The sequence below is a fragment of the Ictalurus punctatus genome, chromosome 14 (genome assembly GCF_001660625.3).
Source record: "Ictalurus punctatus breed USDA103 chromosome 14, Coco_2.0, whole genome shotgun sequence".
Taxonomy (NCBI): Eukaryota; Metazoa; Chordata; class Actinopteri; order Siluriformes; family Ictaluridae; genus Ictalurus; species Ictalurus punctatus.
The window spans coordinates 11,753,397-11,771,286 of record NC_030429.2 but is presented as its reverse complement, the minus strand read 5'-3'; the positions used below and the strand labels follow the sequence as shown (position 1 = coordinate 11,771,286).

The window sequence follows — 17,890 nt, the reverse complement described above, 5'->3', positions numbered from 1 at the left end:
TTAATACACTTAATAAAATTGTATAAATGTGCTGTGCTAGTTATAACTAGCTAGTATTATATAAGCATAAAAAGACAGTAGAAAAAAATCTTTTCCTAGAAGATGAAATGATATATCGCAAAACAGTGTCACTGTAATCAAAAAGGTTGCTAAAGTTACCACTCAAGCAAGAAGTACGACAGTATTTTTCTCCACATATGAAGCATTAGTGCACATATGTCGATCCGAGAACACAGGTCCAGAATTCATCTGGCATTTCACGTGTGCTTTCTAGCCTCAGTGTGCAACATGTCTTAAATAATTCTAAAGATTTTGTGCAAACAACCACTTATGAAATTTTTGTCCATTGTCTATTTTATGTCTATTTTGACATTTTTATTTGTTAAAGAAATGTACATTTATCATATATTTTGAGCAGACCATTGAATTATTATTTTGTTATTGTTTAGTTTTTATCATGGAACAAACATTTTTCATCAACAAAATGAACACTGTAATTTTAAGCCTTGTGAGCTGATAAAAATCTAATAAATAGCTAACTCAAGCAAAGTACTGTGAGAACCAGTCCAGGGAACTAAACATAGGCCTACATAAAACAACACAGACATAGCATCATCAAAACAGAAAATCCGGTATATCTAGTATAGACTGAAATGTGATATCCCTCTAGCATGCCCTTCCTTGACTGCCTTTTAATACATGGCATTCTTTGGTAGAAACTGGACGGTAATTTTTAACTTATAACCCTACATGGTTACTACATGTTATTAAAGAAATGTAAGATACACTCTGGACACTGAATGAAGTTCAATCTGTGTAGTTTGACAACATAGCGGTCACCCATGAGATTGTATTAATCATACATCCATCCATTCATCCACCCATGTATAATGTGTACGGATTTTATTTATACAGCCAGTGCTGAAATTTGAGCCTCAGTAGAAAACTGTAAGCATTGTGTGCCCTTCTGCTGTCCCATCTCTTTCTCATAAGTTATAATCCTCAGAGGTGAAGGGTTTTTTAAAGCATATGAGATTAATGTTGTGTTTAATATTAAGTCTATAAGTAGAGAATGTTGTAACAATTGTAGGCATATGCCGTAGTCTTTATGAAAATGCTATATATAGACCAACATTATATGTGGTGAGTACTGTGACCTTTATAAAGAATAGAGTATTGAGTTCGAGACAGGGCAGAGTAGTGGAAAAGGGTCAGGAGGGTTGGCAGCAATGCAAGGCTCTTTGAGAACAGTCGTTGTGGAAGTGGCAAGTGTGGTATTAATATGGTGCTCTTCCTGCTCTCTGTAGGCCAAGGCGACGCTACACACCCATTGTATAGAGTCTGGACTGAATCTAATATTCAGAAAAAAAATCTTTAGTCTGATTGTTCTAATTATAAAAAAAGAAAAAAAAAAGACTAACCGAACTGAGTGTGATAGTGGAATTTGTTTAATATTTACCAGTCTAGTAAATAGACCACTCATTGAGTGACATTGTTGGCATGTTTGTAAAATGCCTTTCTATTCAATTTCCCGTTAATGATTAAGGCCAAATAATAGGTGTTTGTTGTTTCTAACAATGCAGCTGTTATATGTTAGCATTAAAGATTCATCATGATTTTATTATATTATTTCTTAAACTTTTTATGTAGTTAGTTATGGGTAACTGAACAGTACCTCGTAGCAACTAAATTGGACCTGTTTTCTTAAACAGGATATCAAAAGAATTATGATTCTGGAATACTATGGTATCTTGGTAAGTTTAGTCGGTATTCATTTATTTTGCTATTTTGTTTGATCACAGTAATGATTTGATGTAAACTATATCAAATAAATTCTTTATGACTTCCAAAGCATCAATTGGTATGGATTTAAACACGAGTTAAATCTGGAAGCTGAATCTTTCTGTTAGACATGCTTGATAAAAAACAGAAAAGACAGAAAAGTCTTTGCATTATTCAATATCAAGTGGTCCAGTGCTGGTTGCTCAACCATTTTTAACTTTCCTAATTTTTTGGAGTGATTACCTCTATGTATTGTAATTGCAAAACCACTAAGTTTTCCTCCCCCCTTTTTTCTTTTAGTTGGTTTAACTACAACATCTTTGTGTAATTGCACACAACAAATCGTGGTTATACAGCTGTTTACGGAAATCTCAATATCTCGACTCAGGATGGTCCTAGTTCCTTGGAACAAAAGGTGATCTCTAGAGCACATTACACGGTACACAAGGTATAGACATTTGCAAGGTGCATACATAAACATTTTGCACATTTGTCTTCTTTAGACTTAGAACTTAAGTTCAAATGTAATGCTCAAAATTGCTCACAGTTCCACTTTTATGGGCAGTTTATGTTCGAGTCTCAGTCTTAATATTTTTAGGGGGTACCTAGGTAAGTATAGTGTGCATGTAGAACATTTCAGGTTTGAGACTTTTTTATGGGGGCGAAAAAATTTTGACAGAAATAAGTCCTCTATAATAGCATTTTTTTGTAAAAATGGTGAGTTTGAGATCGGAGGTAAACTCTGCTGGACAGTGGTCCTCGAGGGTCAGATTTGAAGAACCAGCCTGATCTATCATGTTGGTACAGGCTTACAGTTGGTATGTGTGAATAGATTTTATCCAAATATGGAAGTACAGTGTTCAGTTAGGTGTTTTAAAAATGAACAGTGTCATAAACAGAGCTATGGTGTTGTTTCTCCTGTGATAAAATCAGTAACTTGTGCGCTGTAGTCACTTACTTATGTAAATAAAATAAAATAAAAAACTGGTGGTTTTGTAATGCCAATAGATCAAGGTAATCACTCCAAAAAAATCTGGAAAATTTTAAAAGGGTCAAGCAACCAACTTTGCAGTTATTTGAGATGGACTGACCCCTTTAGAAACACTTTGTTGTGATCACACAGATTTTTCTCTTTTTCTTTTGCAATGCCATTATTTTTTGTCATATCTGCCCCATAACAAAACAAAGTCATGCTTGTGTGAGACACACTGCAGGACCATGTTGTTGGCTTTAGTGTTGTTTAAAACACCTTGTTACTTTCAACCAACCCATCCACTATGACTGGTCCTTGGTAAAAAAACATACAAGTTGTGGTTAAAAGACCACTGCTAAATCCACTTCAATATTGGCGTCACCAAATATACATTAAGGTTGTTCATGGGCATCCTTTTGAAGTTTCATTTAGATTGATTGGTTGGACTTTTTTTTATTACACAATTGTAGGTTAGGTTTTAAGGCTCTCGTTACAAGTGTAATTTGGTAAGTGCAGAGGGTTTGCTATTTTGATTGGGTGCAAACCTAGTTTTTTTGTTTGCACCCTGTTGGTATTTTTGAGGTCACAAATAAATGTGCTGTGGTGAAGCAGGTGGAATCGCAGAAAAGCATATGGCATTCAAATTTGGCCAGTGCAGTCTGAGTTTCAAAGTTATTTTGGTCCACTTGTGGGCCTCCCACAAACGCTTCTAGAGCAGATGGAGATCTAGAATCCCTTTTCTTACACCCTGGTTTTGATTATCTAGATAAAGATATGGGGCTTTAGTTCTCCTGTAATGCAGCAATTTGTTTAAAAAAATCAGACATTGCAAAGATAGAGCTTTGAAGATAAACTCATCTTTCAAATCGATAAAGATGTGATTGCTGGTAATTTGATCAGACGTAATCAGCACATATGCAGTTCCACTGTTAAAACCACAAAGTGAAAATGTGTTGTTTGTCATGTTTTGGAAGCAAAGTATTGAATCTAGCTTAAAATCTGGTTTTTGTAGGTCTAGACTGTACAATGTAGTCTATTACATCACTGCTAAGAAATCAACATAAAATATAGTGACAGATTTGTTGTACATTATGTCAATTAGCTGGTTATTTCAACTAAGTCTTTACATTAAATGTATAAATGATATCTTAATCGTAAGTCCTTACAAAACATCACTGTGCTGTACTGCACAGACTTGGTTCTTGATTTGATTGCAACTGTTCGTCTAACCACACCTCTTAATAATTTATTCCTTCAAAACCATCCCTTTTGTTCCATTTGTGCTGCGCTGCATCAAATTTCTTATGAAATACCAAAATTATAAAACACTTTAAGTTTGCTTAAACTTGTGTGCCACAATCATAAAAGATAGAGATGTAAATGTTGACTGTGACTGTTACAAGGTGTTAAGGCTTTTCTCAGATGTTTTTTACTCTTTGACCTTGGACTGATGGACACATTTTCAGCCTGATGGTTTAGTATTCTATTCATTCAGTGTTTCAGTGTATGGTGGGAATCAAATAGCAAATACTGATCTGTATGAGTTAGTTTCCCATAATCAGTAGTGCATTAATTTCTATACTCCTGCTGCATACTACAGTCCAAAACTAATGTGAGATGAAGCTGTTTATATAATGTTAAACTGCAAAATTCAGGCCTCTGGGTAACATCCTGCAGTTTACATGTTGCGTTCTTATTTAAATGTCGAAATATTAAGTTCAGTCCAATTTTAATCCAAGTTTCAGTCCAAGCTTAATGCCTTTTGATTACACCCATTGGTGTTCTGAATCATTATGCTGACCTTTTGTTTTTCTTTGCCTCATCTCTCTTTCAGAGCATACTTCTAGCACAAGGGGAAGGTACAGGTAAGTAATTGCATAACCCTTTATTTCCTTCATATAAAATTGGATTTTTGATAAAAGAGGAAGTTATTTTTTAAAGTTTCCTTTGAAGTCAAGCCAGTTTAACTACAGCTATCAGGCCAGTAAGATCAGTTTTGAGGTGTAAGACAGAGAGCTGTAGTCATCATCCAATGGAAAGTCGGCCAACAAATACGTGAGATGTATGTATGTCAGACAAACATCATGGGAGACTATAAAAAAGTATTTTGTGGTGGAGCATCTTTGATCAGAAGGTAACCAAGTCACTCTGATTATGCAGGCATACTTATCCGAAAGGATTGATTGCAATATTATGCCTCTAGGAAAACATGAAGTAGAGGATATGATTAAACACTGTGGAATGTGGAGAAAGCAGATAACATACCTGGAGAGAAAATATTAGTCATGTTTAAAGCATTTTCCTGCTTCTTGATTCTCACGTCAGAGCAGCAGACCGATGAAGCTCAACAGCGCTATCTACTGTCACAAAGCAATCATACGAGATGACCGTTTTCTAGCATATGCTTGAGCTAGAACATATTTATTAAGAGCTACTTTCTTTGGTTATGGCATTTTACGTATGCATAAAGACTGGTCGATGCAAGAAGATAACTTGTTTTTGTGTCTTTTCAATATTTAAGAATTTGAGTAAATAAAGTAAATTGAGTAAAGTGAATACATTTAATTTGAGAAATAATTGAAGTAAATTGAATTTGAGAAATAAAAATTTTTGAGACTGTCTTCAAGACTTCATCACATTCCTCACGCTAAAAAATTCACATGATATATTGTGGCAAATACAGCTGGTTGCACTCAATGGCTTGCCATTCAGCTGAAATGCGTTATCTCAGTGTCATTGCTCACTCAAATAGTTAGACATAACTGGTTGCGATGCACTGACTAATGAAAAATTCATTTTCATCAAAATTTCACAAGATCACATTGTTAAATTCATATGATGCATCATGGTGAAATCAGCTGATTGCATGCAGTAGCTTCATATAAAAGGAGATTTAATCTGATGAACGAATTAATGTTTTACATAAGTTCTAACCCTAAGGCTGCTTAATTGCAAGTTAAATTGAGCACTTTTAAGGTCTAAAATGAAAAATGTAGAATTATATACATTAATAATTATAATTATATACATTATATAATAATGAACATAATTATATGTAATTGTATAATTCTGTTAATAAGAAATAAATATCAAGTGACTGACATTTCAGACACAATATGGCCAAATATTTTGTTTATAAAATAGTTCCGAAAGAAGCCACAGCTAGACAGAGAGTAGTGTGTTGATATGCAGTGCACAGACTGAGTGAAAGTTCTTATTAGTAACGGTTTCAGTGTAACACATTATTGCTAGATTTGAAATTGTACATAGCAAACACGGACAAGCGGAGTGATACAGTGAAATGTCTCAGTCCAGTTATAATAAATATCAACACTCTTGGAACGGGGCTTGTCCGATGAAATTTGTGGAACGAAACTTGCCGCAGTATAAAATACTGTATGTGAATATAAAATACTGTATAATTTTTGGACAACTACAACTAATTGTCCAAGTTCTAAAAATGTGAAAATTTCTTTCTGCATTTCTCTATATTTCGGTATGTCTGTGTGCATGTAGGCCCATGCACTGTTCAGACACATTCATGTTGTTCAGACAATGTTTGTTATTAAAATTATAGACATGAATAATTGACACATTTGTGTGTGTGTGTGTGTGTGTGTGTGTGTGTGTGTTTCACTGTGCCAGGTGCTGTTGCCAGCCTCACTGTCTCTAACAAAACCACATCATCTGTGTCTCTAACCTGGAATGAGCCATCTGGGGATAGGTCGTACTTTACAGTAAATTGGGCTGGTGGCAGTGTGAATATCAGCAGTAACACTTCAAACACATCTTACACTGTCACTGGTCTGACTGCTGGAGTGAACTACACATTCACTGTTACTGCAGTTGCTGCAGATGGACAAACTGCAGGAGCACCAACTCAAATCTCAGCATTCACAAGTAAGACTTGTACTTGCAGATAATGTTATTCTATAACACATTTAATAATTGAAATGATTTCTTGGCACATTGTATATGTTTGGAATCTACTGTATGTGAACGTTGGTGTCTCCTAGCTGGTGCTGATTTGAACACTAGTTAAAATAGAAGCTTGTTTGAAGCTAAAAGATGCTTTGTGAAACTTTCTGTGTGAATTGGTGTTCAGTAACTATGACTGAGTTGTTTGTTCTTGTACAGAGAAAATAACAAAGTCTGTTGTATTTAGTTTGTATTTGTGCAAAAAAGCCTATTAATATTGAAGTGGGGTGACAAAAATAGTGAATATCCATGAATCTGGGTTGTAAGAAATTGGAGAAGAATTCTAAGGCTGTGTGTCAAATATCCGACTGTGTCAGCAAATTTTGCAAGTCACACCCTATTGCACAGCATGTTAGTGTATGACCACAAAAATAGTTTTATATGTATATATATATATATATATATATATATATATATATATATATATATATATATATATTTGCTCGCACACACATGCATCATGCATACAGTGGTGCCCAAACGTTCTTTAAATTGATATTATTTTGTTTAAAGATTTTATTTTTTCATTCAGTACTGCCCTTCAGAAGCTAAATGCGGTATTTAATGTCTCCCAGAAGACAAAATAATAACAATTTACACCGATCATCCTGTTCAAAAGTTTACACCCCCCGGCTCTTAATGTATCGTGTTGCCTTCTTGAGCATCAGTGAGTGTTTGCACCTTTTGTAATAGTTTGTGTACGGGTCTCTCAGTCGTCCTCAGTGTGAAAATATGGATCTCAACATCATATAGCCACTTCTGAAAAGGGGTCAAATATGCAGAAGATGCTGGAAAAGCAAAGAATGTGCAGGACTTGGAGGATTTTTCTGAAGAACAGTGGACAGTTTACCTGCTCAGGACAGACAAGGGACTTATGAACAACTATCACAAAACATAAAAACAGTCATGGCTCATCCAGGTAACAACACACAGTATTAAGAATAAAGTGTATGTAAACTTTTGAACGGGGTAATTTTGATAAATTCATCTATTATCTTGTCTAATGGACTATATGTATACCTCTGTTATGTGAAACAGCTTATTCAGGGTAGTACTAAATAAAAAACAACATGGGATTTTAATGATCCCTCTCATTTTGTTAAAAGTATTAAGATTTTGCAAGGGCGTATGTAAACTTTTGGGCACAACTGTGTGTGTGTGTGTGTGTGTGTGTGTGTGTGTGTGTGTGTGTGTGTGTGTATACATATATATACAAACAAAATATTATTATTACATTGGCACAAAAATATAGCACGATATTTTTTAAACACAAGATGTCTTCTTAAGTGATGCAATCTTGGCAAAGGGAGGTAGCACAAAGTATTGACTAAAGGGGTGCCAATAATTGTTGCACACCTATATTTAATGAAGATATATATATATATATATATATATATATATATATATATATATATATATATATATATATATATATATATATATATATATATGTGTTTATAATCCTGTTTTGATTGGAATTGTTTGATATCCGAGAGAGTAGAGTATTTTTGTGAATAAACAGAAGATCAAATGGTTAAACAATAAAGACAATTTTCACAGCCTTCTTTGCTCATATTTACCAAGGGTACCAATATTAGTAGAGGGCACTCCCATCTCCCAAAACCATTCTGGTGGGTTGACTGGCTAATCTAAATTGCCCCTGTGTGTGAATGTCTGTGTTCCCCCTGATGGACTGGCATTCCATCTAGGGTGGTGTATTCCCATCTTGTACCCAATGTCCCCGGCATAGGCTTTGGATTCACCGCAACCCTGTCCAGGATAACATGCTTATTGAAGAAGAGTCAATCCATGTAATTTGTAACTAGCTGTTTTTTGTGTGTAGATTAATATATTTTCCTAACACACTGGTCTCTAACCATTAACCTGTTTTAGAGAATCGTGTTCTCATTTGATGACAAAAGGAATTTCTGAAAAAAGTTACAGCTGCATTTCAGCCTACACAAGTAAGACGTAACTTAGAAATATTGACTGAATATCATAAATAATTTGGTATTTGGACTGTATGGTGGTGCAGCAGGTAGCTTTGCATGATGTCCACAGTTCCATGCTGTGTTCAGGTTACTGTCTGTTTAGAGTTTCTATACATGTTCTCCATGTACCTGTGTGGTTATTTTACTCCCAGAGCTTGATGTTATAAGAGATGTTATAAGTATTCCATTAGTAAGTTACTATGAAATGTTTGCTTCATTTAGATTAATATATTTTCCTAACACAATGGCCTCTAACCTGTACTCACAGAACCTGATACTGCAAGTGACCTCAGTGTAACTGAAATTACAACAAGTTCATTGTTTGTGAACTGGACTGAACCAATAGGAGAAAAATCTTTCTTTAAAGTACAGTGGAGTAATGACAGCATCACGTTGAATTCAACAACCTCAAACAGGTTCTTTAACATTACTAATCTGAATCCTGGAGTCAATTACACCATCCTGATATCTGCTGTTGCTGCAGACAATATAACAGAAGGAGAAGCAGTTGGTCTTTCAGTCTATACAAGTATGTTTTAGAGAATCGTGTTCTCATTTGATGACAAAAGGAATTTCTGAACAAAGTTAATGTTAATGAACCTCTTTTAACTTCACAGAGCCTGAGACTGTTAGCAGTCTCACAATACTTAATGTTACAAACTCCTCTATATCACTGAACTGGACTGAGGCAATGGGCAAAATCTCCCATTATGTAATCCAATATGAGAATTTCAGTACAACAATCAATAAGACTACTGAAATGACTGGGATTAACATAACTAATCTGACTCCTGGAGTGCAGTACACATTCAAAGTGTTTGCAGTTGCTGCAGATAATAAAACAGAAGGAAATTACAGCTGCATTTCAGCCTACATAAGTAAGACGTAACTTAGAAATATTGACTGAATATCATAAGTAATTTGGTATTTGGACTGTATGGTGGTGCAGCAGGTAGCTTTGCATGATGTCCACAGTTCCATGCTGTGTTCAGGTTACTGTCTGTTTAGAGTTTCTATACATGTTCTCCATGTACCTGTGTGGTTATTTTACTCCCAGAGCTTGATGTTATAAGAGATGTTATAAGTATTCCATTAGTAAGTTACTATGAAATGTTTGCTTCATGTAGATTAATATATTTTCCTAACACAATGGCCTCTAACCTGTACTCACAGAACCTGATACTGCAAGTGACCTCAGTGTAACTGAAATTACACCAAGCTCATTGTTTGTGAACTGGACTGAACCAATAGGAGAAAGATCTATCTTTAAAGTACAGTGGAGTAATGACAGCATCACTTTGAATTCACCAACCTCAAACAGGTTCTTTAACATAACTAATCTCAATCCTGGAGTCAATTACACCATCCTGATATCTGCTGTTGCTGCAGACAATATAACAGAAGGAGAAGCAGTTGGTCTTTCAGTCTATACAAGTATGTTTTAGAGAATCGTGTTCTCATTTGATGACAAAAGGAATTTCTGAACAAAGTTAATGTTAATGAACCTCTTTTACCTTCACAGAGCCTGATACTGTTAGCAGTCTCACAATACTTAATGTTACAAACTCCTCTATATCACTGAACTGGACTGAGGCAATGGGCAAAATCTCCCATTATGTAATCCAATATGAGAATTTCAGTACAACAATCAATAAGACTACTGAAATGACTGGGATTAACATAACTAATCTGACTCCTGGAGTGCAGTACACATTCAAAGTGTTTGCAGTTGCTGCAGATAATAAAACAGAAGGAAATTACAGCTGCATTTCAGCCTACACAAGTAAGACGTAACTTAGAAATATTGACTGAATATCATAAGTAATTTGGTATTTGGACTGTATGGTGGTGCAGCAGGTAACTTTGCATGATGTCCACAGTTCCATGCTGTGTTCAGGTTACTGTCTGTTTAGAGTTTCTATACATGTTCTCCATGTACCTGTGTGGTTATTTTACTCCCAGAGCTTGATGTTATAAGAGATGTTATAAGTATTCCATTAGTAAGTTACTATGAAATGTTTGCTTCATTTAGATTAATATATTTTCCTAACACAATGGCCTCTAACCTGTACTCACAGAACCTGATACTGCAAGTGACCTCAGTGTAACTGAAATTACAACAAGTTCATTGTTTGTGAACTGGACTGAACCAATAGGAGAAAGATCTATCTTTAAAGTACAGTGGAGTAATGACAGCATCACTTTGAATTCACCAACCTCAAACAGGTTCTTTAACATAACTAATCTCAATCCTGGAGTCAATTACACCATCCTGATATCTGCTGTTGCTGCAGACAATATAACAGAAGGAGAAGCAGTTGGTCTTTCAGTCTATACAAGTATGTTTTAGAGAATCGTGTTCTCATTTGATGACAAAAGGAATTTCTGAACAAAGTTAATGTTAATGAACCTCTTTTACCTTCACAGAGCCTGATACTGTTAGCAGTCTCACAATACTTAATGTTACAAACTCCTCTATATCACTGAACTGGACTGAGGCAATGGGCAAAATCTCCCATTATGTAATCCAATATGAGAATTTCAGTACAACAATCAATAAGACTACTGAAATGACTGGGATTAACATAACTAATCTGACTCCTGGAGTGCAGTACACATTCAAAGTGTTTGCAGTTGCTGCAGATAATAAAACAGAAGGAAATTACAGCTGCATTTCAGCCTACACAAGTAAGACGTAACTTAGAAATATTGACTGAATATCATAAGTAATTTGGTATTAGAACTGTATGGTGGTGCAGCAGGTAGCTTTGCATGATGTCCACAGTTCCATGCTGTGTTCAGGTTACTGTCTGTTTAGAGTTTCTATACATGTTCTCCATGTACCTGTGTGGTTATTTTACTCCCAGAGCTTGATGTTATAAGAGATGTTATAAGTATTCCATTAGTAAGTTACTATGAAATGTTTGCTTCATGTAGATTAATATATTTTCCTAACACAATGGCCTCTAACCTGTACTCATAGAACCTGATACTGCAAGTGACCTCAGTGTAACTGAAATTACAACAAGTTCATTGTTTGTGAACTGGACTGAACCAAAAGGAGAAAGATCTATCTTTAAAGTCCAGTGGAGTAATGACAGCATCACTTTGAATTCACCAACCTCAAACAGGTTCTTTAACATAACTAATCTCAATCCTGGAGTCAATTACACCATCCTGATATCTGCTGTTGCTGCAGACAATATAACAGAAGGAGAAGCAGTTGGTCTTTCAGTCTATACAAGTATGTTTTAGAGAATCGTGTTCTCATTTGATGACAAAAGGAATTTCTGAACAAAGTTAATGTTAATGAACCTCTTTTACCTTCACAGAGCCTGATACTGTTAGCAGTCTCACAATACTTAATGTTACAAACTCCTCTATATTACTGAACTGGACTGAGGCAAAGGGCAAAATCTCCCATTATGTAATCCAATATGAGAATTTCAGTACAACAATCAATAAGACTACTGAAATGACTGGGATTAACATAACTAATCTGACTCCTGGAGTGCAGTACACATTCAAAGTGTTTGCAGTTGCTGCAGATAATAAAACAGAAGGAAATTACAGCTGCATTTCAGCCTACACAAGTAAGACGTAACTTAGAAATATTGACTGAATATCATAAGTAATTTGGTATTTGGACTGTATGGTGGTGCAGCAGGTAACTTTGCATGATGTCCACAGTTCCATGCTGTGTTCAGGTTACTGTCTATTTAGAGTTTCTATACATGTTCTCCATGTACCTGTGTGGTTATTTTACTCCCAGAGCTTGATGTTATAAGAGATGTTATAAGTATTCCATTAGTAAGTTACTATGAAATGTTTGCTTCATGTAGATTAATATATTTTCCTAACACAATGGCCTCTAACCTGTACTCACAGAACCTGATACTGCAAGTGACCTCAGTGTAACTGAAATTACAACAAGTTCATTGTTTGTGAACTGGACTGAACCAATAGGAGAAAGATCTATCTTTAAAGTACAGTGGAGTAATGACAGCATCACTTTGAATTCACCAACCTCAAACAGGTTCTTTAACATAACTAATCTCAATCCTGGAGTCAATTACACCATCCTGATATCTGCTGTTGCTGCAGACAATATAACAGAAGGAGAAGCAGTTGGTCTTTCAGTCTATACAAGTATGTTTTAGAGAATCGTGTTCTCATTTGATGACAAAAGGAATTTCTGAACAAAGTTAATGTTAATGAACCTCTTTTACCTTCACAGAGCCTGATACTGTTAGCAGTCTCACAATACTTAATGTTACAAACTCCTCTATATTACTGAACTGGACTGAGGCAAAGGGCAAAATCTCCCATTATGTAATCCAATATGAGAATTTCAGTACAACAATCAATAAGACTACTGAAATGACTGGGATTAACATAACTAGTCTGACTCCTGGAGTGCAGTACACATTCAAAGTGTTTGCAGTTGCTGCAGATAATAAAACAGAAGGAAATTACAGCTGCATTTCAGCCTACACAAGTAAGACGTAACTTAGAAATATTGACTGAATATCATAAGTAATTTGGTATTTGGACTGTATGGTGGTGCAGCAGGTAGCTTTGCATGATGTCCACAGTTCCATGCTGTGTTCAGGTTACTGTCTGTTTAGAGTTTCTATACATGTTCTATTATCTATACATTATTTCCAGGTTTTTCTGTTTCCTTCCACTTCCCAAAAAGGTTTACTGTATTACATTCAGTAAGACTACTGAAACCACCATGATTAATACAAATACAGTAATCTGATTCCTGAAGTGACTCCTGGAGTGTAGTACATGTGCAAAGATTTGCAGATAATAAAACAGAAGGAAATTTCAGGGCAGTTTAATGTGAAAATATGACATTGCAAATAAGTATGTCATGGCATATGTCATATAACATAGCATAACCAGAGCAGTGTGAGACAGGGATGGGTTGGTAGAAGCTGGGTAGAATTTTTTCCATTTCTATAGTTTTTAACATTACTGTACATTCATGCAGTTATCTAATCAGCCAATCGTGTGGCAGCAGCACAATGAAAAATCATGCAGATACAGGTCAAGAGCTTCAGTTAATGTTACCATCACAATGAAGAAAAAGTGTGATCGCTTTGAATTTTGATCGTAGCATGGTTGTTGGTACCAGAAGGGCTGATTTGAGTATTTCCAAAACTGCTGAACTCCTGGGAATTTCACACACAACAGTCTCCAAAGTTTACACAGAATGGTGTGACAAACTAAAAACATTGAGTGAGCACCAGTTCTGTTGGTGGAAAGGCCTCTGATATAAGAGGTCAGAGGAAAATGTTCAAAAATCTGACAGGAAGGTTATAGTAACTCAAATAATTATCCTTAACAACCATGGTGAGCAGAAAAGTATTTCATCATGCAAAAAAAATAAAATAAAACATGAAACCTTGAGGTGGATGGGCTTCAACAGCAGAATACCACATCAAGGTCCACTCCTGTGGGCTAAGAACAGGAATCTGAGGCTATCATGGGCACAGACTCACTGAAATTGAACAGTTGTAGACAAATATAAACATCTGTTATTTTTCCAGTCTTCAACTGTCCAGTTTTAGTGAGTCAGTTCTCCACTGATTTTCTCATCAACAAGGTGTTTCTGCCTGCAGACCCTCCGCTCACAGGATATATATATATATATATATATATATATATATATATATATATATATATATATATATCAATTTATTTATTTTTGTACCATTTTTGTACCAGATACTGTTGTGTGTGTGAAAACCCCAGGAGATCAGCATTTTCTGAAATACTCAAACCAGCCCATCTGATACCGACATCCATGCCACAATCAAAGTCACAGAGATCACACTTTTCCCCATTCTGATGTTTGATGTGAACAAAACTGAAGCGCTTGACCTGTATCTGCATGACTTTATGCATTGTGCTGCTGCCACATGATTGGCTGAATGGATAATGGCATAAAAGAGCAGGTGTATACGTGTAATAATAATGTAACCAGTGAGTGTATATTTCTTTTCATACATTTATGCCTACATATGTCAGAATGTATATCTGAGTTTTAAGTTGCCACACTGTTCCAGCAGTTATTGATAAGAGCTTTAAGGACTCTTTGTTTGTGTGTGTGTGTGTGTGTGTGTGTGTGTGTGTGTGTGTGTGTGTGTGTGTGTGTGTGTGTGTGTGTGAATTGCAGACCCAAATGCTGTAACCAATCTCACTGTCTCTAACAAAACTACATCATCTGTGTCTCTAACCTGGAATGAGCCACCTGGGAACAGGTCGTACTTTACAGTAAATTGGACTGATGGCAGTGTGAATAACAGCAGTAACACTTCAAACACGTCTTACACTGTCACTGGTCTGACTGCTGGAGTGAACTACACATTCACTGTTACTGCAGTTGCTGCAGATGGACAAACTGCAGGAGCACCAACTCAAATCTCAGTATGCACAAGTAAGTCCTGTATTTCATATTATTATTCAAAGCTTTAATATCAGAAGTGATTATTCAATGATTTTCTTCTTTTTACACGTAAAATAAATGGATATAGAGTGAGTACAGAATGGTTGGAACCCATTCTGAACATTTAATAAGAAAAGCAAAACTGACTAACACATGCAATGAGGGACAATTAAACATATATGTATGCTGTGTAGTTTCATTGTCTTGCAGTGTTTTTTCAGACATGATTTTTTTTGTCTGGGAAACTCTCATTTCAAATTTGTCAGCACACCACAATTAATATTTTGTGCAGGTTGGAGAAAACTTATAGAGTTCTTAGAAGGGTCACTATTTAGGGTTAGGGTTAGTACCCTGTTCAAGCTGTACCTCATGGAAAACATGTCAAGCTCCATTATATTTTTAATTTTTTTTATATATTCTTTATATTCTTAGGCCTGTCCTCTTCAATGCACAATGCTGCTTTTTTACATTATTCGAATTTTAAAGACTGAAAAATGTTAATTTTTTGTCCCTGGGTTGATTTAGAAAACACATATTTAAGGTCATTATAAGATCCTGAAAGATCCATCTACAACCTAAGCTTAACCTCATGGCCAAAGCAACCAGATTTTGGGCTAATATACCCTGGTGCTTACTGGCCCTGTTCAGAACTGGTATTATCCAGTAATACTATGTGCAGTTCAGGCTGTGCAGTTTGCGGGTTGCTCTTAGGCAATGGCTTCATTGCTGCAAACCTTCTAAACTGTTTGTTGTCGTGCAGGTGGTCTGTAAGAGTTGACCAGGAATTAATTAAATGGTGTGGTTGTCCATGATTGTGGATGACAAAAGGGTTTTAAATATGTACAGAGTTATGAAAAACTGAGGGAAATTAAGAAACAGAATTTTCTGAGGATGTCAGTCTGCACAATTTTTGCCTTTATTTAAATTCTTCTTTTAGATGTATCAGTAACTTTGTGAAAAAAATATTTTATTTAAAAATGAAGTTTTTATGAGAATCATTTTTGTTAGAGGAAAGATTAGTAGTTTCACCACTTCTAATAATTAAAAATGTCAATCACTGCAATGTTTACTTTATACAATAATTTTTTACCCATTTTCTTGAAAGGTGTCAATAATTCTGAAGTGTCATCTAAAATAACTGGTGTGGTCTGTTTGACATGTAACTCTTTGCCAGCAGTGTCTGGTCTTATCTGCAAAGGGTCAGTGTGGCTGCAGGTTTTTGTTCTCTCCAAGCAGGAGCTATACTTGATAGTCAATTAAAGGTTAAGATCAGCTGATTAAACAACTGGAATCAGATGTGTCTCCTGATTGGTTGGAATGAAAGCCAGCCACACCAGACTTTTGCAGTTAAGAATGGATGTCCCTGACATAGACACAGTACTCAAAGTGATTGTCTCTGTATTTATATCTTTTTATGTCTTTTGTATATGCAGGGCTTAAATGTGAGTCCCCAAAATGTGGATTTAGCAGTTATTGAACAGAGCTATACTCAGAATTCTACACTATATTTAGATTCATCTATTTAAACAATGTGTGCATTTTACTAATAAAATGATTGTCATAATAATATATAATTCATATGTCTTTTATTTCAAAGATAGTAATCAACATATGTATGATTCACAGCACCAGATGTTGTCTCCAGTCTCACTGTCTCTAATAAAACTACATCGTCTGTGTCTCTAACCTGGAATGGGCCACCTGGGAACAGGTCGTACTTTACAGTAAATTGGACTGATGGCAGTGTGAAGAACAGCAGTAACACTTCAAGCACGTCTTACACTGTCACTGGTCTGACTGCTGGAGTGAACTACACATTTACTGTTACTGCAGTTGCTGCAGATGGAACTACAGGAACACCAACTCAAACCTCAGCATTCACAAGTAAGTGCTGTACTGCTGACATTTATGCATTTAAAAGAATGACACATTGTTGTAGGCCTGTTTAATCTTTTTTGGGGAAAACTTTGTCCTTTTTTCTGTTTCTGCCAAAACCGAACATGCCATTTCTTACCATTTGAGACAATTTTTAAGATATTACAATTATTATTGTCACAAATGATCAAATTTGTGTATGTGTGCGTGTGTGTGTGTGTGTGTGTGTGTGTGTGTGTGTGTGTGTGTGTGTGTGTGTGTGTGTGTGTGTGTGTGTGATTTGCAGACCCAAATGCTGTCACCAATGTCACTGTCTCTATCAAAACCACATCATCTGTGTCTCTTACCTGGAATGAGCCACCTGGGAACAGGTCGTACTTTACAGTAAATTGGACTGGTGGCAGTGTGAATAACAGCAGTAACACTTCAAACACGTCTTACACTGTCACTGGTCTGACTGCTGGAGTGAACTACACATTCACTGTTACTGCAGTTGCTGCAGATTCACAAACTTCAGGAGCACCAACTCAAATCTCAGCATTCACAAGTAAGTCCTGTACTGCTGATACAGACAACCTTATTCATTAGACTGATTAGATTGAATTTTAGATTAGATTGGACTGACTGAATACCTGAACCTGCTCAAAATACACTACTGTTGAAAATGAGTAATACATTTCTCTCTGTGTAATTATATATCACTGTGTCTCTGTATGTGTGGGCCTTAGTAGTGTTTTAGTAATTATCAAATAGAGTTTTAGTCATTCAGCATTTTATTCACCTGGATTTAGATGTATTTCTTGATACAATGACTACGTTCACATGCACATCAAT

General features: G+C 35.7%; 1 protein-coding gene across 1 annotated transcript in view; it reads left to right on the top strand.

Moving 5' to 3' along the window:
- ptprjb.1 (protein tyrosine phosphatase receptor type Jb, tandem duplicate 1) overlaps positions 1–17,890 on the top strand; it is a 50,166-nt gene that overhangs the window by 9,524 nt on the left and 22,752 nt on the right. Inside the window, exons 2-6 of the mRNA XM_053685929.1 lie at positions 4,590–4,620; positions 6,401–6,655; positions 14,912–15,172; positions 16,808–17,065; positions 17,343–17,603. Of these exons, the coding sequence (XP_053541904.1) occupies positions 4,590–4,620; positions 6,401–6,655; positions 14,912–15,172; positions 16,808–17,065; positions 17,343–17,603 (1,066 nt within the window). The remainder of the gene's footprint in view (positions 1–4,589; positions 4,621–6,400; positions 6,656–14,911; positions 15,173–16,807; positions 17,066–17,342; positions 17,604–17,890) is intronic.